Below are 23,225 nucleotides of genomic sequence, written 5' to 3'. Positions count from 1 at the left end.
CCGGGACAGCTAACCTCCCCGCATCCGATAAAGGCTGGGGAATGTTGGGCTGGGGCACCGCAGCTCCGAGCGCCGACCCGCTTTGTGTGCGCGTTTGTCTGTCTCCACTGCAGTCCGACCGCGGCCGCGACCCCCGAGGAGGCGGGGCCTCCGCGCGCCCGGCTCCGCCTGGTGAGGGTTTCACGGCCGCCGCCGCCGCCCTCGTTTGTTCCGTTAGATCGCGCAACCCCGACCGCTGCACCCAGACCCTAGCAAGCCGAGCGAGGCTGCCCGGGAGCCCTCGATGGCCTTCGTTCCACCCAAGCCCGCTTCTTGCTTTCCCCCGCGCTTCCTCACTTTTCCTGGTTAACAGCTTACGGGCGGGGAGCTCGGCAAAACTCAGACTAAAAACAGAAAAAGAGAAAAGAAAGGACAAATCCGATGCACCCGTGTCGGTCCTCCAGAGTTTGTGAAGGGGCGTAAACATGTCGGAGTCGGGGGAGATGAGTGAATTTGGCTACATCATGGAATTGCTAGCTAAAGGCAAGGTAAGTGATGGGGCGCGCGGCGCCTTGGCCTGGGCCCCCCACTCCACCACTACCTGGCTAGCCGCTGTCGGCGTCCGCGTCCATTCCAGCGCCTGGGAAGGGCGGGAGGCTGGAATCCAGGGTCCGTGCTCGCAGCCCGGGCATTTGCGCTGCGGAATGCAAAGTAGCCGCGTTTTCTTTATTGCGTGGCATCGCTGAAATAAGCCAAGAGGGGACTTTCGGGCGCTTTTGTGGCCAGCTGGGCAGCAGTAGGGGCTCCCGAACGCCAAAGGGCGAGAGCCCAGCGTCCGGAGATGGAGAGGAGGGCGGGGCGTTGGCCAAGAGGCCGCTTCCCCGCGCAACCGGGGATACCCAAGCGTGGTGACTGGGAGTGGGCGACCTCGCCTGCCTGGGCGCGGAGCGTGGAGGAAGGGTCCGCCCAGCGAGTGAATAGCTTCGGAGTGTAGGTTGGGGTCAGCGCGCACTCAGAGCGTGTGGCGGATAAATAGGGGCAACACCTTCCTTCGCCCTGCCCTGGCCTTTTCAGGCCCCCTTCCACGTTCTTAGCTGCTGATGGTCCAGGCCGGGAATTTTTAAAGCAGCCTTCTTTTGGTGGGGAGGGGAAGATGCTGGAGGAGCGGAATTTCAGCCCCACACCTGTCCCGGAGCCTTTAGGAACGCAGGCTGGCGCCGTTGGTGGCGCCCACGACCACGCCCTCAGCGGGCGGGGTGGCGCCGAGCCTGAGCCGGTGCGGGAGGCTGGGCTCCGCGCTGCATCCGAGAAACTGCCGGGAGAAGCTCCTAAGTGATTTGCAGGAGGGACGTGTCGGGAAATACGGAGGCTGCACAGTGCACTGTCCTTCGGGACTCGAAGGCGGAGAGAAGGCGGAAAAGGGCGTCAGCGTTTGCCCTCTGCGCTTGGAGCTTCGAGAAGAGGTGATGGCACAGAGGAGAACTCGACTCCCTGCGCGGTTATCAGAAAGGAGAGGGATGATTCTGTAGCCCTGATGTGAGCACCTGAAACTGCAGTCCCACACCTCACTAACTCCAACACAGCTGATATGGCATATGGAGTAGTTTTAGCTTCATGCCTGACAGTCCCTACGGCCCCAGGGCTGGGGAGCTAGTTTAATGCACTCTCAGCCTAAAAAGTCCCAAATGAATCCTATGCCTCCCTGAATTCTCTTGTTCTACAGGCACTGAATGCGTTCATCAGAAACAGAATATTCATTAACATTTCGAAAGTGGAGCTGTGTCGTCAGCCTCCCCTACCATTTACAACCCTGGGCCGGAAGTACAAATGGAGAACCCGCGTTCTACTTTTCTTCCAAGCCCAGGCTCCATCCTGCACCTCGAGGGGCCTTCAGCACGCGCTGACCAGTATATTCAAGCTCTTTGTCGCCCCAACAGCAGCCCCTTGACCACCCGAAGGGTCACCAGCTAGGGTGCATTTTGTGGCCCACCCCTCCCTCTGAAGCCTGGACCCCGAGAAGGGGCTGGCCCTGAGCAAAGAGGCAGGCTGCCAGACGAGGGCCGGAACCAGGGCCTCTAAAGAGCAGGAGGTGCAGCAGCACCCCGGAGGCTCAGGTCTAGGGCAGTGTCTAACCGGGGCATCGATTTGGGAACGATGAGAGGCTGCGGGGCAAGGAGGAAAAAGAAGGCCTTTGGTTGAACAAAATAAATGGACTACTCTTGATAGGATGGAAAATAAGGTGATTGATAGCTGAATTTTGTTCTCTGGTGCTCATTCTTCACAGTAAGCCAGAATTGTATTAGTTGGCTACGTTTTCCCTCAATAGCAGACAAATCCTGAAATTTTGAGAATAATTTTGGGGTAGGACCCAGGGATGTGCATGTTAAGAACACTCCAGGTGACCATGAAGCAGACAGATGGATGTCCCATGAACAGGAAATGGGGAAGTAGGAAGAAACCATTAGTGAATCCTTAAAACTCCTTATAATCAAGTCAGGTAAACAAAAATAAAACCAACCCTCTCAGAATAGCAATGAGTTCATCACAGCATGCTCAGTATAATGAAAAAACAAAAACTAACTTTCTGGCTTCATTTACTGGATTTCTCTGCTCTCTCTGCCTTTCTCTTCACTAGGCTTCAGCAGTGGGCCTGCAGCAAACCCATGACCATTCCTGGCTGACTTCTAAAGGTGGAGAGGTCCCATGTCCGTTTGAAATCTCTGAGGTTGGAAAGCAGTCTCTCCCAAGAACTTAGGACGGTTCCTCTCTCTTTGTCGGGGGTTGGAGGAGGAGAGTTGGTCAGGAGGAGCCTCCTGTTTCAACTTAAGCTTATTTCCTACCCACTCTCCTCAGGTTCAACACCCAACACCCCCCAGCCACCGCAGCCCCAGCCCTAGCCCATTTAAGACCCGTGTTTGTGATTATACAGGATTTGAACACTGAATATTAACCATGGAGTAGCAGACCTTTGAGACTGTCTTGCTTTATTTTCCTCTGTGGAGTTAGGTTCCACTTTGTAGTTCAGGTTTGTAATGTAATGAATAATGGGAAACTGGTCTAATTGTAAGAGTTAAAGGAGAGGAGAGGCCTGTAGTTGGCCTGACCCCCGCCCCACCTTCTCTCAAAGCTGAGACCACTGAGTTGAGCATCCTCTTAATTTCTCTCAGTTTTCCCCCAGATTTGTTTCATCCTTGTACTCACTTCTCAAACTCTGTACATAATTAAAAATACATAGCTTTAAATTTTTACAAACTTAATACCTGAATATATGCTTGTTGCAAAATATTCAAACTTGACAGAAAGTTTTACAGAGTAAAAAGTGGAAGTTCATGCCCACCTACAATCTAATTCCTTCCCCAGTGGCAGCAGTTTGTGTGTCTATTTCAAATTACATTAGCATACTATGTGTTTGTGTTCTCCGAAATGTGGGAGGTGAGCCTTTTTTCTTAGAGTAACCTAAAACCTACAGGACAAACTTGATCAGCTTATTTATTCTATTGTGATGGCTACTTTAATATTTAAAGTACACAGTGATATCTGCCATTGTGATCTTTCTGCTCATCAAACAAGACTGCATAATTGTAGTTAATATTTATGATCATTCTCAAGAGGCATAAAAATGTAAATGTATTACCTTATATTTCACTAATAGTAACTTTTACCATTTCTTAACGAAATGGTACCTTTTACAATTTCTGAAAGCTGTCTTTTAATTTCTTTTGTAGCTAATCTCTTTGGATTAAAAGAGAGGGTTCCAAATCTGTGGTCATTATCTACGATTACTTAAAGCAGTATTTTCAAACCGTTTTGGTCTCTTGAAAGATTTGCCTCACTAATTTTTTATCACTGTCATACACTCTTCTGGAGATCTTCTATAATGAAGATTTGATGACAAGGAATACAGAATTCTAATTTAGTATATGTCTTTATATTTTGTGTATTTAGCATATTTACATATATTGTGTGTATTTAGCATATGTTTAAATAGCCAGAAGATACATTTGGTTCCTATAATTTAATAATTACTGTTCAGGCACATCTAAGGAATATGATAGCTTAAGCAAAATAAGAGAGGCTTTGTAAACCTTATATTTAATTTAGTTAGCAAAATAGGCAATGATACCATTACTTGGTGAATTATTATTTTAACTTTGAACATCTTTGAGGCACAAAAAAATTCAAGAAGTTTTACAAACACAAAATTTACTTAAAACAAGAAGACACTTATACTCTGAAAGAATTAGGCTTAGAAAGTCCTCAAATCTAGACTAATATAAGGTCTTAAACATCTCCTGGGACCAAAACAAAAATACCACCAAATGATCTGTTTCAGAAGGATGAACAGATAGTTGCTCACACAACTAAAATCTAAACTGGGGTGATAATGGCAACGTTGTGCCTACTGCATAAGTATTTTTTTTTTTTTTTTGAGACAGTTTCATTCTGCTGCCAAGGCTGGAGTGCAGTGGTGCAATTGTGGGCTCACTGCAACCTTTCCTTCCTGGGTTCAAGTGATTGTCCTGCCTCAGCCTTCCTAGTAGCTGGGACTACAGCCATGAGCCACCATGCCTGGCTAATTTTTTGTATTATTAGTAGAGATGGGGTTTCGCCCTATAGGCCAGGCTAGTCTCAAGTTCTGACCTCAAGTGCTCCAACTGCCTCAGCCTCCCAAATTGCTGGGATTATAGGTGTGAGCCACCGTGTCCAGCCTACAAAGTATTTTTTGAAGTGTTTTTTTATGCCTACATTGAAATTGGGCGAAATATATGTGCTGTGGGGAGTAGGGAAGGCAGGCAGAAGATTTAGATTTTTGCATTATCATTTGAAAAGCTAATTTCATAAATATCATAATTTTCCTCTGATTTTTTCACTACATTATGCTAAAGATAATTTAAAAAAAAAGGGTGTCCTTAAACTACTTTGTAAAAGAATGTTTAAATCAGATTTTTAGTGAAATCGTAAATTCCATGTTTTATACTTAACTGTGGGCAGTGCAGTAAGGATGCTGGAGTGAGACCCAGGTTTGAATCCTGGCTTTTAAGTATATAGCCATGTAATCTTGAGCATACTACTTAATCTCTGGGTGGAGGTGGGGAGGAGTTTTAGTTGTTACATGTCATCTCTGAAGAGAATTATACCTATTTCACAGGGTTACTGCAAGGGTTAAATGAATATTTTATACAGATTTCCTAACACTGTTATTGACACATCATAGGCCCTCAATAAATGAAAGCTATTACCTCTAGCTGTTATGACAACAGGATTGGGCTTTGAGGTACCCTATATCCACATAATGATCATTAAGTAGAGGAGGTAGAGTTGAATTTGAATTTGAGATAAATACTTTTTTTAGAATATGTGTCACGTGATATTTGAAACACATACTAAAAAACTACCATGTATCTGATTCAAATTTAACTGGGTGTACTGTGTTCTTATTTACTAAATCTAGCAACCCTAAGGGGAAGAATAATAAGATGTGGTCAACAGGGAGGGACCTGCTACATAACCTCAAAATATTACCAATTTTGTTTACCTCAAGTTGATCAAAAAACTCTTTGCCCACTAGTTGTGCAGCCAATATACTCATCATTAATGGAAAAATGTCTGTGAGAGCAGCACTATGTTCCTCGTATCTTCCTAAATTCAAATGGTTGCTCTGGTGCTACTGTTTAGTAGATAAATGCTTACTAGATTTTGTCTTAAATAAAAGCTTAAATGGTTGAGAAGACAAAACATCAAACATCAGTGTACAAAGAGTAGGTAGTTGTATTAAACTGAGTGGTAGGACTCTAAGTGCTAAAAGAGTTTGGAATAAAGGGAGATAATCAATGAAATCAAAACTAATGAAGGAGGCTCCAGAAGTGCAGCTTGAAAGATGAGGAGGAGTTGGCCAGGTAGTGGAAATCTGAACTTGCTGACTCTCTGGACTCCTCTCCCCTGACTTTGTTCCCATAGAAACACTTTATGACTGGTATGCTGGGCCTGTCAGAGGCTTGAGTCAATAATTGATAGACAATGCCATTCATTGTCCCTTCACCAGTAACCTCCTGATACCCAGCAGTACAAGCAGTCTGTGTGCCAATCTACTGTAAAACCCTGTGATTTACTTTATTTCCATATTTTTTATTTTCTGTAAGTTCAGGGGCTCTCTTCATTTTATAACTATGGTTGCTTAATGATTAGGGGTTCCCAAAAGAGGACAGGGTTTAGGAGTATGTGGCCATATTACCTCGTTTCTATTTCCTGTTTAGTATATACTAATAAAATGGTGGTACCCTGCCTGTCTGATCTCAGATCAAACCAATTAATATGCAACATGGTCATTAGGACCTGACCCAGCCAGGAATTTAATCTCTTGTTGGGTATTAGGACTCAATATGGAAAGAGACCAAGTCAGCTTATGGAGTAGTATATGGTTTATATGGTAAGGGGTTTATATTTTAAATATCAAGTAGTGAACATTGATTGAGGCTCTAGTTTATTAAAGCCCGAATTGTGTGTGTTTGGGGAGGGGAAACTGTTGACCTTTTGGACTTCATGAAGTAGACAGATGTGAGACAGCTCATGCCCCTGTGATAGAAGAGCAATTAATACCAGAAGTAAAAAATTAGATACCACAATGAAGGTCTGTGGACTTAGGAGGATGACAAGAATGGAATAGGTTTTCTTGTTTTGCATTTTAACCCAGATTTTAAAATAAACTATTGAAAAAGGAATACTCCAAACTAGGGAGGAATAGGCAGCAAGGGATAGCATATACCATGCAAAATAAGGGAATAATGATTTTTTTAAAGTTCAGATATTTCATGCCATTCCTGGTAAAAAGCCTTCAAAAGCTGTTCAACGTCTACAAAAAAGCATAGAGGCCTTCCATACTTTACCAGACTTACTTTGTTACTGCAGGTTTACCACCCTTCCTCTAACTCCTGCTCCCCAGCACACACACACACACACACACACACTCTCTCTCAAATACACATTCAAATACACACGTCCACACATACCCCACTCCCCCTTAAGTTCCAATACCAAGCTGCTTATGGTCCAGGACTGTAGCTTTTTCTGCTCCTTGTGCAAATAGAGGCATAAGGATAGGACTACACATATGGAAAGTCATCTGTAAATACTGAATCGATAGGCTGCTGTTGTAATCTAGGCATGTGGAGCGGGCGCTTAGAGTGGGCATGGGAATCAGCTGTGAGGATGAGAAGGAACAGAACCTGAGAACAAACTGTGCTTTAAGGCTGACCAGAGATAGACAGGGAAGAAGAAAGAAGGATGAAAAGCAAGCAAACAAAACCCACCAGGATTTTAACTTGAGGAACTGGGAAGGGTCTTGGTCGGAGATTGGGATGTTTGGATGTTGAAACAGAGTTGATGACTTGACACAGCATGGCAGCCCAGGGAGACAGAAATGCTCAGGGAACTGGGAAAGCACTGGTTTAAAATGGCAGTTTTCATGTTTCTTGTCTTCTTACCCTCACCCCTTTTGTTTTTAAAAGTTTATGGATTAGATAGAAATGATTTTTAACATTAAAAAGTTTTAGAAGTATAAGATGTACATAAGATGCAAAGATCATAGAGCGTGAGTGAAGAGTAAGTCTTGTATACCTGACTCCACTCCTTAATTCTCCACAGTAGTTATCACTTTTTGTGCTCCATTCCAGACACTTATTTTAGTTTGCGTATAAACAGATATACCTACTTAGTCTTTTGGCTAGAATGGCAGCATACAGAATCCATATAGTTTTGTCTTTTTTTTTTCTTTGAGACAGAGTCAGCTTTGTCAACCAGGCTGGAGTGCAGTAGCACGATCTTGGCTCACTGCAACCTTCATCTTCCAGGTTCAAGGAATTCTCCTGCCTCAGCCTCCTGAGTAGCTGGGATTGCAGGCACACTCTACCATGCCTGACTAATTTTTGTATTTTTAGTAGAGACGGGGTTTCACCATGTTGGTCAGGCTGGTCTTGAACCCCTGACCTCATGATCCATTCACCTTGGCCTCCCAAAGTGCCGGGATTACAGGTATAAGCCACTGTGCCTGGCTGGTTTTGTACTTTTTTAACATTATATTTTAGAACCTCTCTCATCAGTACATTGATTTTAACTGCTTCATAATATTCCGTGGTATGAATGTACATTATCAATGATGTTTACTTATTATAAATAAGGTCTCAATAACCTCTTTGTATATGTTTTTGTGCACACGTGCAAGTATTATGGTAGAAACATTCTTAGATGTGGAATTACTTAGTCAAATGGTACAAATAGTTAATTTTTGATAGGATTTGTAAAATGTCCCTTCAGATAAGCTGTACCAACATGTACTACCACAAAAGAGTTTGAGCAAAATAAGAGAGGCTTTGTAAACCTTATATTTAATTTTGGTAGAGAAATAGGCAATGATACCATTATTTGGTGAATTATTTTAACTTTGAACATCTTTGAGGCACAAAAAAATTCAAGAAGTTATATTTACTTTAAAACAAGAAGACACTTATACTCTGAAAGAATTAGGCTTAGAAAGTCCTCAAATCTAGACTAATATAAGGTCTTAAACATCTCCTGGGACCAAAACAAAAATACCACCAAATGATCTGTTTCAGAAGGATGAACAGATAGTTGCTCACACAACTAAAATCTAAACTGGGGTGATAATGGCAAGGTTGTGCCCACTGACTAAGTATTTTTATTTTTATTGTTTTGGAGACACACTTTTGCCAAGTGTATTAACGTCATGTTTGAATTTTGTGGATCAGGTAGAAAATGATAGCTCAGTGAAGTCTGATTTGCATAATCGAAGGCTGTATCAACATATTTTCTACAAGATATTGTCTAAGATATTGTCTACACAGGTTTTCTCTTTAATTCATGTTAATGGAGCCTTCTAATCACTTTTACTCTGTCAACTAATAAGTTTTCGATCAAAGCAGGTGTGCTGATGTGAAATTAGCTAGGGAGTTACTTAGCTCAAAGGTGGGTATGAGAAACAGACTTAGAATGCTTTTTAATGGCTGAGCCTTTAAAACTGTATATAGGCACCTAATTCACTCAGGCATTTGTTATTCTCCTCCTGATTAGCACTTTTCAGAACCTGTGGGAAGGAAGCCGCCTCAGGTCTAGCACCTGTGGCCACGGAATGGGCATTAATCCGGATCAGAACAGCCCGGGCATTATTACCTGGCAAGGCTTTCGTTCTCTCTTCACCTCATCTGTAAATAGAGGGTGTTCCATTAGAAAAAATTGCTATAGTACCTCAATGTTCTTAATTCTACACTCCTTATTTCGCTTCCAGATTGGAGACGAGGCTATCGCTGCAGACAGGGCTGTGGGAAGACGGCGGAACTTGCCATAGCGAGAGAATTCTCCCAAACAGGAAATAAAAGTGGGAAGCATTTCAAAACCTAAACGGGATGTCTCGCTACAGCTCTGTAGTCCCTACTTACCCAGCAGTTTAGGGCACCGGTTCTTAAAGCCTAATGCATAGGAATGAATTATTTAGCTAGCCAGGAAGGCAGTGGCGTGATCTAATAATCCTAGGTTAATTTGTTCTCTATGTGTCCTGAAAATAACACAAGAAACGCACTTGGGCCATGGCAGGTGAAATGTGCGCCTCGAGTCCCTGAGCTGGCGGGCGCCTTAACGCTCAGCAGCGCCCCCGCCCGGGGGTGCGTGGGTGCCGGAGCCGCTCAGGACCCTCTGTTCTGGTCCTCAGGAGGGAAAGCAGAGGCCCGGGTGGTGGGCGGGACGAGGGGAGGTCCCTCCTTGGGGTATAGAAGCAGAAAGCAGGATAGGAGTGTTCGGTGTCCAGTCAGGAACTGTGAAGTTCACGCAGGGAGTCAAGCCGAGAGAGAACAGGGAACCCCAGGCCGCTCCTGACTCCGGGCGGCGGCGGGGGCGGGCGGGGTCTCCCTCTGGTCGCCTCGCGCAGCTCTGCGGTGCTCGCCGCTGCCATTCAGGGAAGGTGGCTTAGGCTCGCCCTCTTCCGCATCGTCCTGTGCAGAGCCAGAAAGCCGGGCTTCGATCCGCGCGTGGAGAAAGCTCAGGGAGAGCAAACTGAAGAGCGGAGGGGCACCGCGGGGCCGGGGGCAAGGGCTACAGCCGGCTGCTCTGCCGCAGCGGAGCGGGCAAGCCCCGGCACTGCCCTCGGCCCCCGCCCAGCACTCACTTCCGCTCCTCAGAGGCGCCCCAGCCTGGCATGGGGCGACCAGCGGCTGCCAGGGTGGGAGTGAGGGGCTGATGCGGACCGGGGAGGTGGCGGTGGAGGGCGCCGAGTCCCAACCGCGTGCCATACCTGCGCCCAGCCGAGTCCCGGCCTCCCCGCCCCGGGCGGCCGCGCCTCTTTTGTGCGGCGGGTGCTGTTGCCTAGGCAACGCCCTGGCCACGCCCTGTCCACGCCCCACGGCGCCCCGCCCAGGTCTTCGCGCGGCGCCCCGCCCCGCCGCAGTCCGCAGGAGCCGCTGCAGCAGCCGGCCACTGGGCGGGATTCCCGGGGCCGTCGCTGGGAGCGAAGCTCGCTTCTTCCGCGCCTGTGCTTTCGCCGGCCCCGGCTTACTTCTCCCCGCATCGGTCCGCTGGCCAGATCCGGCTGACCAGCTCGTCTTCCAGCTTCGGACCGAGATTCCACGGCCGCCGCAGGGACCCGCCCACCGGACCCTGCCCGGGGCAGCCGGTGTACCTGAGTGGAGCGTGCCGCTGATGACACCTGGCAGAAGGCTGCCATGGAAGGCGATGGCTCAGACTCTCCGGTGAGTGCGGAGGGGACCGCCGCCCCGGCTCTTTCTCTTTCCTCCGCTGGGAGCCCGGAGGGAACCTCCTCTCGAGAGAGTGAGGGCAGGCGTGTGGGGACCCCGCTTCCTGTTCGCCTTTCCCAGCCTGAGACCAGGTTCCGTAACCCGGGGCGTCCCCTTTCTACCCCTGAGAGCCGGACGTGGGGTCCCCTGGGCAGGAGAAGAGCGCAAATCCGGTGGTTTCCCACCTGAGTACCTCGGGGAATCCTGGAGGGTCTCTCTAACGGAGCTCAGACTGTAGAATTAATTAACGTTAGGGAGTTGGGTGCAAACCGAGGGCCAGGGCGCGTGCCTCACGCGTGTGGAGCCGCCCTTTGTCTAGGCGTCGTGACCCTCGCGGGCCCTGCCGGCTGCCGCCGCCTGGGGCAGAGGCTCCTCCCTGGCTTCGCCTGCCCGCGCGGGGCGGGCTGGGGCCCTGGCAGCTGTCGGAGTACAAGAGTTTTTGTTTGAAGGTGTCGAATGTGCAATTCTTCCGAAGTTTCCCGAGGAACCGCTTAATTGAAGGTACCACCAAGTCACACTTAATCAGTTTGTTTCTCCTTCAATGACTGATGAACTAATTTTTCTTTGGGGTAAGAAATACTTTATGTCTATTGTGATTAAAAAAATCAGATTCAAGACACTGCTTTATGTGCAAGAAAAATGGAAAAGATGTTAGATCCTCCCTCACGGTGAGAAGTAAACCTTCACTGACCATATTTACATATAAAACGGAATGTAAGAACCTATTTTGGACATCCCGGACAAGATTTTCTTTTGAATTAGGTGTCAAACCCTTTGTGAAATGAGGTAGGATGTGAATATTCTGTATTCTTTGATGTGAATTGTGAGGTTTGGTTATCTTATTTCTAAATCTATGAACAATTGGGAGGTTCATAGATTTGGAAATGTGGCTCTTCATCACATAGTGGAGTGATGCAGCAAAAGACACTGCATTGAAAGACCCATTGACATGATAAAACCAGTTGGCTCTAATGCAATTAACTTGTCAGAGATTATCGAAGCACATTGTGTCACTTTATGGAGAACACATTAGCTAGATTTTAAAATTTCATTAGAATAAGTTAAGTCGATTTTAATTTTCCATATATTTCTAGTAGATGAAATGATTGTATAAGGTTATGAGTACTTTCAAGTTGGACTATTATTAAAATTGCAGGGATGCTGACTATACGATTCATAGATTTGAAGTCTGGGATATATGGAAAAAACTACATAGAGAAATGACGGGAAAACTAGTGTGAGGTCCTCAAACTTTTTTAGTTGTGATGAGTCTAAAATGCTTTTCACTTAAAATAATGAAAGCCTGTATAGTATTGAGAGCATTTGTAGTGGTGCTTATAAACCTTTTTAAAGGGTCCTCCACACTTTTTAAATATTCTACTATGGTTAGGCTTTGTGTCCACACTCAAATCTCCTCTTGAATTGTAATCCCCTGGGAGGTAATTGGGTCATGGGGGTAGTTTCCCCCATGCTGTTCTTGTGATAGTGAATTCTCCCAAGATTTGATGGTTTTATAAGGCAGTGTCCTTGTTCTTACTCACTCTCTGTCACCTGCTGTCATGTAAAACGTGCTTGTTTCCCTTCTGCCATGATTGTAAGTTTCCTGAGGCCTTTCCAGCCATGCAGAACTGTGAGTTAATTAAATCTCTTTTCTTATAAATTAGCCACTCTTGGGTATTTCTTTATAGCACTGTGAAAATGTACTAACACAGAAAATTGGTACCGGGTGGTGGGCACTGCTGTAAAGCTACCCAGAAATGTGGAAGTGACTTTGAATCTGGGTAACAGGCAGAGGTTGGAACAGTTTGGAGGGCTCAGAAGAAGAAAGGAAGATGTGGGAAAGTTTGGAACTTTCTAGAGACTTGTTTATTGATTTTGTGATATGGACAAAGACGTCCAAGCCACGGTGGTCTCATTTAGAGAAGAGTAAAGGTGACTCTTGCTATGCTTTAGCAAAGAAACTGGCTGTGTTTTGCCCCTGCCCTAGAGATTTGCAGAGCTTTGAACTTAAGAGAGATGATCTGAAATTGCAGCACATGTTTAAAAGGGAAGCAGAGTGTAAAAGTTTGAAAAATTTGCAGCCTTTTCGTGGAGTAGGAAAGAAAAACCTATTTTCTGGGGAGGGATTCAAGCCAGCTGCAGAAATTTGCTTAGGAGGAATCAAATGTCAATTGCCAAGACAATGGTCTCCAGACATTTTGCCAAGACAAAATGTCTCCAGGGCATGTCAGAGATCTTGGTGGCAGCCCCTCCCATCACAGGCCTGGAGGCTTAGGAGAGAAAAATGGTTTCCTGGTATGGGCCCAGGACCCTGCTGCTGTACACAGCCTTGGTACCGCAGGATCCTTACAGGGTGTTGCTTCGCCAGCTGGAAACCTCTGTGGCAAGTGTCGCCTTTTCCCAAGTTTTGCTCAGGTCCACTGGGCTTGTTCTGCCCGCTTGGCCTGGCAGTCTGCACTTGGTTTTCGCCACTGGCCCTGATCTCACACCTGCCAAGGGGGAAGCCAGGTGCTGAGCAGCAAGGTGTGCATGAATGAGTGAGCATGGGCTACAGTGTGCACAGCCAGGCATGCTGGCTGTGGTAGGGCAGGCAGCTCCAGGTGCCAGTATGGGTGCTGGCTTCTTGCTGTGGCTGGACCAGGTGTACTGTAAGCAGCTTCCACTACAGGCACTGGAGAACATGGTGGCACCCAGAAACTTGGAGACACCAGGAACTGCAGAGCCACCAAGAGGGTGTCACAGCCCTGGCTTGGGGAGCTCCTAAGTCCAGGCTCCCTGGAGGACTGCAGCTCTTCTCTCCTCTCTTGTCTCCTTCTTGTCACCTACAACATGGCAGGCAGGAGGGCGTATTTTAGCCCTGTTTGTGTTACAGCTTGTTTAGTCCTGCTATTTGGTAGGTTCAGAGTAGAATGAGCTACATGGACAACTGGAGGGTGAACAAGGTGAAGACATGATTTATTGAGCAAAAGTATAGCTCTCAGGAGACCCATAGTGGGTAGCTGCTTTCTGCAGGCAGTTCCTCCCAATGAGTGCAGCTTTCAGCAGGGAGGGGACTTGGAGTGGGATCCCCTCTCTGCAGGTAGGTCATTTGTCAAGTGTGCAGCCCTCAGTGGAGAGGGAACCCAGAGTGGATAAGTCCTATCTACAGGCAGGTCATCTCATCATCTGGCATAGTCTGGTTGAGTCTGCAGTTTTTATGCACTTCAGAGGGGAGGAATTGTGTGCTTATTGGTCCATGGGTGGCCACAGGTGGGCCCAGAAAATTCATTCTAAGTTCTTACTCTAGTCAGTGGAACTGGCAGCCTGGCCCCTAGGCTTCAGGCCTTCTCTGGCTTGAAAGTGGGGTTTTAGCAGGGACATGTCCCTTTCCTCCCCAGAGCCTGTCTACCTCCCACTGCTGTTCATGGTGCCTAGGCTGTTTTAGCTGAGGGATGCCTGTAGTACCATGTTGAGTTGGCCTCAGCCCTGCCCTTCAGGTGCTAATCAGCACCTGAAGTCCAGAGGGGCCGAGGTGGCAGGGGGCTGGTGTGTCAGCATTGCTCTGAGCACACACACACCTGGCCAGGTCATGACAGTGTCCAGGCTCAGCCACAACTTTTCTCCAAAATCAGAGTGGGCACTGGGTGTGGGGAGAGGCCAAGCAGCAGGAGCAGGCACTTCTGAGCCTGCAGGGGGAGAAGGGCTTCCTGGGCCTCCAAGAGCAAGGGAAAGTCCTGGTCCAGAGCTGAAGCTGGGTGGCTGCAATTGTACTCAGGAGCACGGGGCTCCCTCCCCACCAACTTAGAAAGGGACAGGACTCCCGGCTGTTCCTGGTTCCTGCTGGCTCTGCAGAGCAAGCAGGTCCAGCCATGTCTTCCCCACTGCAGCCAGTATCTTTGAAGTAGCTGCTTCATATGGGCTGCAGCTGCCATCACTGGGACTTGGGTCCTATGTCCCAGCTATTCCAGTACTAGTTGTGGCTGAAAGGGTTCAGACTGTTGCTTCAGAGGGTGTAAGCCTAAAGTCTTGGTGGCTTATACATGGTGTTGGGCCTACTGGTACACAAAAGTCAAGAACTGAAGTTTGGAAACCTCTGTCTAGATTTTAGAGGATGTACGGAAACACCTGGATTTCCAGGCAGAAGTCTGCTGCAGGGTTGGAGCTCTCATAGAGAACTTCTGCTAGAGCAGTGCAAAGGGGAAATGTAGGGTATAAGCCGCCACACAGTCTCCACTGGGGCACTGCCTAGTGGAGCTCTGAGAAGAGGGCCACTGTCTTCCAGACCCCAGAATTGTATATCCACCCACAGCTTTCACCATGCACCTGGAAAACCTGCAGACACTCAATGCCAACCATGAAAGCAGCTGGCATGGGGGGTTGTACCCTACAAAGCCACAGGCATGGAGCTGCCCAGGGCTGTGGGAGCCCACCCTTTGGATCAGTGTACAGCGGATGAGAGACATAGAGTCAAAGGAGATCACTTTGGAGCTTCATGACTTAATAACTGCCCTTTTGGGTTTCAGACTTTCATAGGGCCTGTAGCCCCTTGGTTTTAGCCAATTTCTCCCATTTTGAATGGGAGCATTTATCAAATGCCTGTTATCCCTGCTGTATCTTGGAAGTAACTAACTTGCTTTTGATTCTCCAAGTTCCTAGGCAGAAGGGATTTGCCTTGTCTCAGATGAGACTTTGGAGTTGGACTTTTGAGTTAATGCTGAAATGAGTTAAGAATTTGGGGGACTGTTGAGAAGGCATGATTGGTTTTGAAATGTGAGGACATGGGATTTGGGAGGGGCCAGGACTAGAATGATATGGTTAGGCTCAAATCTCATCTTGAATTGTAATCCCAAGGTGTTGAGGGAGAGACCTGGTGGGAGGCAATCTCATCTCGGGGGTGGATTTCCCCCATGCTGTTCTTGTGATAATAAAGGCTCAGAAGATCTGATGGTTTTATAAGGCAGTTTCCCTGCTCTTGCTCATTTTCTCTCTCTCTCACCTGCCACCACATAAGATATACCTGCTTTCTCTTCTGCCATGCTTGTAAGTTTCCTGAGGCCTCCCAAACCATGTGGAACTGTGAGTCAGTTAAATTTCTTTTCTTTATAAATTACCCAGTCTCAGCTATTTCTTTATAGGAGTGTGAAAATGGACTAATACATATTCATAAATTGCTTTTAAGATAATTGCTTTGATATACGGCATGAGAACCTTGGGTATTTTAGCTGCATTACAGTTGCAGCATATGAAAAATGGTCACATTTAATGTAGAAAATTGCTGATAATTCAGCTTGTAAATAGATACCAGCTGGGGTTCCATGAACATACTGACTCACCTAGTGTTTAATTGCTCTTGTCATTTGCCAGTCACAACATTAATTCACTAAATAGGAATATAGTCTTACTCTTAGTGCTAAATCCTAAAAGTAGATCACATGAAAAAAATTTTCAATATTTTTTCATGTGATCTACTTTTAGGATTTAGCTGAAGTCCTAAATCAGTGCACTGGTGATGGAGATTCGAACGACGACTTTAAAATTTTTGATAGAATATCATGGTCCTCTAATATTTTACATAATTTTTCTTTTTTTTTTTTTTTTTTTGGCTTATACTGTCTCATGTCCCTTAAATTCTGGGTTATGGGTGTTGAGGGTGGTTGATGGTATTAAATTTTTTTGGGAAAAAGAAATTTAAAATTAAATTATTTTCTTAATTCTGTTTAGAAAAGTAAACACATGTACTTATGTAAGAGGTGTAACAGTGTTAATATATTTACCCATGAAGAGCTTTTAACTTGGATTCTTTTCCTTTCAATTTAAGGTTACCATTAAGAATATCGAAAGGGAGCTCATTTGCCCAGCATGCAAGGAGCTGTTTACTCACCCATTGATTCTCCCTTGCCAACATAGTATCTGTCATAAATGTGTAAAAGAACTCCTGCTGACTCTTGATGATTCATTCAATGACATGGGATCAGACAACTCCAATCAAAGCAGTCCTCGACTTCGGCTTCCCTCCCCTAGCATGGATAAAATTGACCGAATTAACAGACCAGGTATGTGTTAGAACTGTGGGCTGGGTTGTGGGAAGCTGATAGATATATGTTCAGTGGTAACTGGAGGAAAAATTATTTTTGTCATCTTGAGGGTTAATTTTTCCAGGTAAATAAATTAAAACTATAGTTATAAAGAGTTCTACCCCACTGTTAAAATGTCAAAATGAACTCGTCTTTTGATACATACTGGATATTGAACACAAACTTTGTGTTAAAGTCCTTATTAACTGTGTTTGTATTTAGGACTTATTCTCTGTGATATCCTTGATACATAAAATAATGGACTACTGAAGTACTAACTGGGAAAACATATATGGTAATAGGTAAATAAGTACTGCAGAGTTAAGGAGTGAGACTGCCTAATGGCTAGTCCTAGATAACTTTTTAGGGGAATTATTTTTTGTCATTTTTTCCCATCTAGTCCCATCTGAGGGTTTTATTTTCTTCATCCCTCATCCTTTTTTATTTTTTATTTTTATTTTTATTTATTCATTTATTTTTTTTTTTCTTGCATACAATAAGCAAGCTTCACCAGGAGTTGCAACCAGACATGGGTCAGTCTTGCTATTTATTTTTATTTTTGAAACAGTATCTTTCCATGTCTCTCAGCTGAAGTGCAGTGGTACAATACTGACTCACTGCAGCCTCCCTGTCCTGGCTCAAGTGCTCCTCCTACTTCAGCCTCCTGAGTAGCTGGGACTACAAGCAGGTGCCACCATGCCCAGCTAACCCAGTTAATTTTTGTATGTTTTTTGTTTCACCATGTTGCCCAGGCTGGTCTCAAACTCCTGGGCTCAAGCAGTCTGCCCACCTTGGCACCCTAAAGTGCTGGGATTACAGGCATGAACCACTGTGTTCAGCCTCTCCATCCATTTTTGTCTATTTCTAAAAGAAGGATTTTGAACACCATAAATAATAGAATTCTGTAGTAATGTATAGAAAATGAAATTGATGTACAGCACATACATCTTTTATTACATGGCCACTGTTTAAATTGTTTCTTATTGGGATAGGTTTACTTTTTCTTCTGGTCAGCCACTGCAGGATTAATGTAGATCAAAATTAATTTGAAATCATTGGAGACACTGAAATTCAGGGCCAAATGCTAGTACGGAAGTCAGCTGCAAAGACCAAAGTGAGAGGAAATAGCAGTCTCATGGTAGGCATGTCCTTCATGGAGGAGAGTCAGTGGCAGCCATAAGTATCAGACTTCAGAGCAGCTCTTCCCATTTTGGGCTTTGAGGTTTCAAGTTTAATCCTTTCGTCCACTCTTGTCAGTTTCTCCCTCCTCAAGTATAGGAGTAACTTTTTAATCTTGTGAAAAAAAAATCTTTTCAGAAAAGACTCTAAGTTATATTTTGGAAAATGTTATCTTCTTTTGGTCTCTTTGTGATACAGAGTCTCCTTGGGTGACATTTATGTGTGCTCCGTCAGAGAGTGGAGAATAGTAGATTTGTTTTAAGGGTGATGTGCTGTCTTGAAAATTTTTTTTTTTAAATGGCAGTCACTAGTTATGTGGATGATATTTTGCACATATAGAAATTGTATATACAAAAAAACGAGCAGCATCACATCAGGCAAACTGAGAGAGTGCAGAGATTATGATGTTATAAAGGGTCATGATCATTGTGAAGTCATCACCTTTATGTTTCCTTCCTTGCTACCAATCTGGTGCACTGAGGAGGGAAAGACAGACAGCATCAGCTTGAAATCAATCCTACCAGATCAAACTTGATATTCTGTTGATAGATCTTCATTGGCTAATTGGGAACCCCTGCTTGATCAACCAAAGGAAACTTCCTTTTTGTATATTAATATTTGGCACAATTAAGTAAAATTTTAGTTATGTACTAGTATTTCTACTTATAATTAGATTGCATTTACATACATATTTCGTGAAATTCTGAAGGCTTTTGGTGTTAAGATTTGGCTAGTTTTTTATGTGATTCATATGAAGAACTAGATGAATGATTTTCTGTTTTCAGAAATTTACCTAGCATGGTACTCTCTAGGTGCTTAATAAATATTTGTTGAATGTATGTTGAATGACAAACATACTACAAGATTTATATAGAGCATGCTACAATGGCTTATATTCAATAATAATGGCATTTGTCTTTTGGAATATGAGTTCCATTCCACCGTCATTTCACTGTCTAGATCAGAAATAGAATTACTGAGATGTTTCTCCCTCTTCTTTAGGAGGAACCCCTATGAAGTTAGATTATGTCCTGAGGGGGGAAATTTAGAATGGTGGAATTCGAAAACTTTTCTCTGTAAAGAACAGTTACAGGAGGGGAGAAGGGAAGACTACAGAATATGATAGCTTTCTTATGAATAGAAGGAGTGTGCTGGGTATCTCTAGCAGAGGTTCCAGTTCAATGAGTAGGTAGAATAGGAAAGCAGATTTAACTTAGCATGGAAGAAGACAACCCCCTACCCCTACTAAGGCTGTCAAGAAATGAAATGGGCTAAGTATGTCAGACTCCTGCTACTAAAAGTGTTTACATCAGGTGTCAAATTTAGATGCTGCAGGGCCAAACAGGTGCATTAATGAAGAGAGCCCCAGGCATAATAAATATCGGATTCTCCTTCATTTTAGTTCTTTGCTATAAATATAGAGACTATAAATTTTTTATTTTCCCATTAGTTCAACTACTATAAGAAAACCATCAGCCCAAAGTGACAGCAGCCACTTGATTTTAGAACTCCCTGTTGGAGAAGCAGGGTGTGGTTTGAGACTGTAGAAACTAAAACGGATGCCTTGTTAAAGGTGGCAGTCATCACGTGGCACTACCAGGGTGGAAGATGTCAGATTGTTAGATTTATTGGTTTTTCACAAAAACTTGATAGTGGCTTCCATGTGAATTCTGTTTTTTAAATATTTTCAACTCAGATTATTTAAAAATACCACACTAGCTTAACAGGGCAGGACAGCCAAAACATACATTTGGTTCTGACCCATGCAGCTTTTGGGCCATCAGTATTTACAGACTTTTTTTAAAACAGTGGGTGGCTACTGTCTGCAATGTTGTGGACGGTGTTTCTGCTATGGGTGGTAGGTTGGGCCAGTTGTTCTTCACATGCCATATATCCAGCACTGAAGTTTTATGCCTTATTATACCAGTGGCATTCATTCATTCAACAAATATTTGAGTACCTGCTATTTACTAGATATGGCTAAATGCTTAAGAGCAATGAACAAGATAGACTCACCTTCTCTTTTTTTAAAAAAAGACACATAATCCTTAGCATTGTACAAAGCTTTATAACAGATGTAATTACGATAGCATAGTTCTTTATCAAGAATACATACAGAGCAAGTTAATAGCTAAAGAGAGCACCCAGAGGGTGAGAATACTGCAAGTATGAAAATCATTCCTGGAGGTTTTAATGCAAATTTTAGGATTGTCCTTTATATGATCACCAGTTTTAAATTAGTAGAAGTCATTGCATTACAAATGTGATGTTACTTGCCCTCTATTTATTGGACATTTGCCTATAAGTTTTTTTAGTAGACTAATGAGTAATAGTCCTTTTTTACTGACAGCTTTCTTTATAGATTTTTATCATTTAGACATTTATTTAAGACAGGGTCTCACTGTGTTACCTAAGCTGGAGTGCAATGGCTTGATCATAGCTCACTGCAACCTCTAACTCTGAGGCTCCAGTGATCCTCATGCCTCAGCCTCCTGAATACCGGGGGACTTAAGGTGCATGCCACTCACTTGCACACTGCTGCTTTATTTAAAATTTTTTTGTAGAGACGAGGGTCTCACTTTGTTGCCTAGGCTGATTTCAGACCTCTCTTCAAGCAATCTTTGTGCCTTGGCCTTCCAGAGTGCTGGGATTACAGGTGTTAGCCACTGCATCCAGTCTAGTTTTGCCACTGGTCTAATAAAGGGATTAATTAAACCTGGATTGTCCAGTATGGTAGCCACTAGCTACATGTGGCTATTGAGTGCCTGGAATGTGGCTAGTCTGAATTGAGATATGCTGTGAGTTAAAATTCACACTTATAATAAAAAGGACTGTGAAAATATTTTTAAAAATTTAAAAATTAGCAAGGTGCAAGTGAGTGGCATGCACCTGTAGTCCCAGGTACTCAGGCGTCTGAGGCAGGAGAATCACTTGAGCTTTAGAGTTAGAGGTTGCAGTGAGCTAACTCTGCAAGAAATCTATGTATTTCTTTAATAATTGTTATATTGTTTACATTTTGAAATCATAGTATTTTGGATATAGTGGGTTAAATAACATGTTACTAAAATGAATTTCAGTTGTTTTTTTAATATGGCTACTGGAAAATTTAAACTTACATATATTATAGTTTTGGCTCATATATTTCTTTTGGATAACGTTGCATTATATTTTTGACAGTTTTTTAAAAGGGTACCTTGAAAGGGGAGTAAGATTTGTATGTATAACACAACAGCATATTATGTACAAATAAAAGCCATATTACTGTATTTGATCATATATATATAAACTTTTGCCCCATTTTGTATTTTCCCCTTATCTAAACTGAGTATATTTAGTTTTACTATTTTTTTATGACAGTTTATAGGTCAGTAAAAAGTCAAACAAAATATGTTTGCTTTTACTTTGTGTTTGTAACAGTTACTGTAAGTATGATTGTTTGACATTACAAATCTATATAGGACAAAGTATAGTCTCTTAAGTGCTGCACCAATAATGATTCTAATTCTAATAAGATTGCTTGATGGATGTTTTATATTACTGGCTTCATAAATACCATGCGTACCAGGAAGAACACATTTTTCCTGTTAATTCAATAATCGTATTATTTGCAGGACACTGTTACCGCTTTATCTTTTGTTAACAAGTTGTGAATCTTCTCTTTGAAATTAAATTCTAAATCCGGCTTTCTGTTCATTGTTCACAGCATCACAACGGCGATCTGTGGGGTGGAGAGGTAGAAAATGTTTTATCGCTTTTGTGGCCGCAGGCAGTATAGTGTTTGATTTAAATTAAATAATCTTGTGTCAGATTCTTAAACATCAGTGGTCAAGTCTTCAAAATTGTTTAGAGAATGAACAAATTGGGCTGAAATGACTTAAAGTTCAACAGGACTAAATTTCCAAGCAAGTTCTGATGTCTTAAAGCGAGAACACTGATTACTGTTGCTTGCATTTTGTCAATATACATGACAAGATATTTTTGAAGAAAATGATTTACCCCTTTTGTTTGTTTTTTTTTTTTTTGTATATGGTATCATAAAAATTCTTTTTTTTTTGACAGTCTTGCTCTGTCGCCAGGCGCCAGGCTGGAGTGCAGTGGCGCAATCTCAGCTCACTGCAATCTCCGCCTCCTGGATTCAAGCAATTCTCCTGCCTCAGCCTCCTGAGTAGCTGCGACTACAGGTGCTCACCTGCACACCCAGCTAATTTTTGTATTTTTTAGTAGAGACGGGGTTTCACCGTGTTGTCCAGGATGGTCTCAATATCTTGACCTTGTGATCAGCCCGCCTTAGCCTCTCAAAGTTCTGGGATTACAGGCGTGAGCCACCGTGCCTGTCCTTAAAAATTCTTTATATTTACTTAGTGGAGCAAAGCTTGATATTGCTACATTTAAAAGGTTAAATAAGCTAATGCTTTCTTATGTATTGAAAAAGTTTATTAAAGGTATTGATTATTTTTCTATTTAATAATATAATCTTGGCTTGTTTTGTATATAGAGAGTCTTTATTGATGTTTTAAAGTACTTGGCATCAGAGTTTTAACTTAGTGGTCTTACCCGCTTGTGGGTAAATAATGTATACTCCTTTTTTTAGGCTTTCTAAAGTATTTGATTCTGTGTAAAAGATGAGCCAATCTATCTTACTAATTTTTTTTTTCACTCCAGTTGACCTTTAAAAATAACTGACTGCTTTTCTATGGAATGCTGGTGATACACTCCATTTCATGGGAGAATAATTAAAGCCTGAAATTTATCCCTTTCTGTCTCTCTTTCTTCTGCATTTCTTGATTTAAAAATCTTACAGCCATAATTAGAAGCCATGTATAATTCTTTCTCATACTGGCTTTTTTGAGAATACAAATTTTAAGTGTTGAAACTTAGTAATTGGAAGGAGAGATAGGAGCAGTTCGCTTTTTTTACTACCCATTTTGGATTCAGAGGGTAGCTGAGAAAAATAATTTTTACAAGGTAAAGAATGCTAATACCCAAAAGGTAAATCTAACTCATAAGCATCAAATAGAATGTACCAAAGAAGCATTAAGGTGGCAGCATAAGATATCAGGCCACAAATGCCCAATAGTAGTGTCCACCATTGGGAGAGGTAGTTCATGAACTGTCCAGGGATAGCGATGGGGAATTTGTAGCTAGAATATGAGAGAGGATGCAGCTGGCAGAGGTTCGGAACCTGTTATGAACTGACTCTCTTCTCTTTGTTTTGAAA

At 43.5% G+C, this 23,225-nt stretch overlaps 1 protein-coding gene across 7 annotated transcripts in view; it reads left to right on the top strand.

The window, feature by feature from the left end:
• Positions 1–207: 207 nt before the first annotated feature.
• The window catches only part of TRIM36 (tripartite motif containing 36), a 55,065-nt gene continuing 32,047 nt past the window's right edge, over positions 208–23,225 (top strand). For 2 of the 7 annotated variants that reach the window (XM_012438725.2, XM_012438723.2), the window contains exons 1-2: positions 394–527; positions 16,573–16,807. In XM_012438725.2, coding sequence (XP_012294148.1) covers positions 465–527; positions 16,573–16,807 — 298 coding nt within the window. In that variant the 5' untranslated portion in view covers positions 394–464. Of the gene's footprint in view, positions 528–2,614; positions 2,945–9,269; positions 9,392–10,652; positions 10,731–16,572; positions 16,808–21,710; positions 21,741–23,225 lie in introns of those variants that run through there. The other 5 variants (XM_012438722.2, XM_064376226.1, XM_012438728.2 and 2 more) reach the window with 5 other exon arrangements.

The sequence above is a fragment of the Aotus nancymaae genome, unplaced genomic scaffold (genome assembly GCF_030222135.1).
Source record: "Aotus nancymaae isolate 86718 unplaced genomic scaffold, 86718_ANA_hifiasm-v0.15.2.pri h1tg000014l, whole genome shotgun sequence".
In the NCBI taxonomy this organism is placed as follows: Eukaryota; Metazoa; Chordata; class Mammalia; order Primates; family Aotidae; genus Aotus; species Aotus nancymaae.
This window is presented reverse-complemented; position numbering and strand designations above follow the sequence as displayed.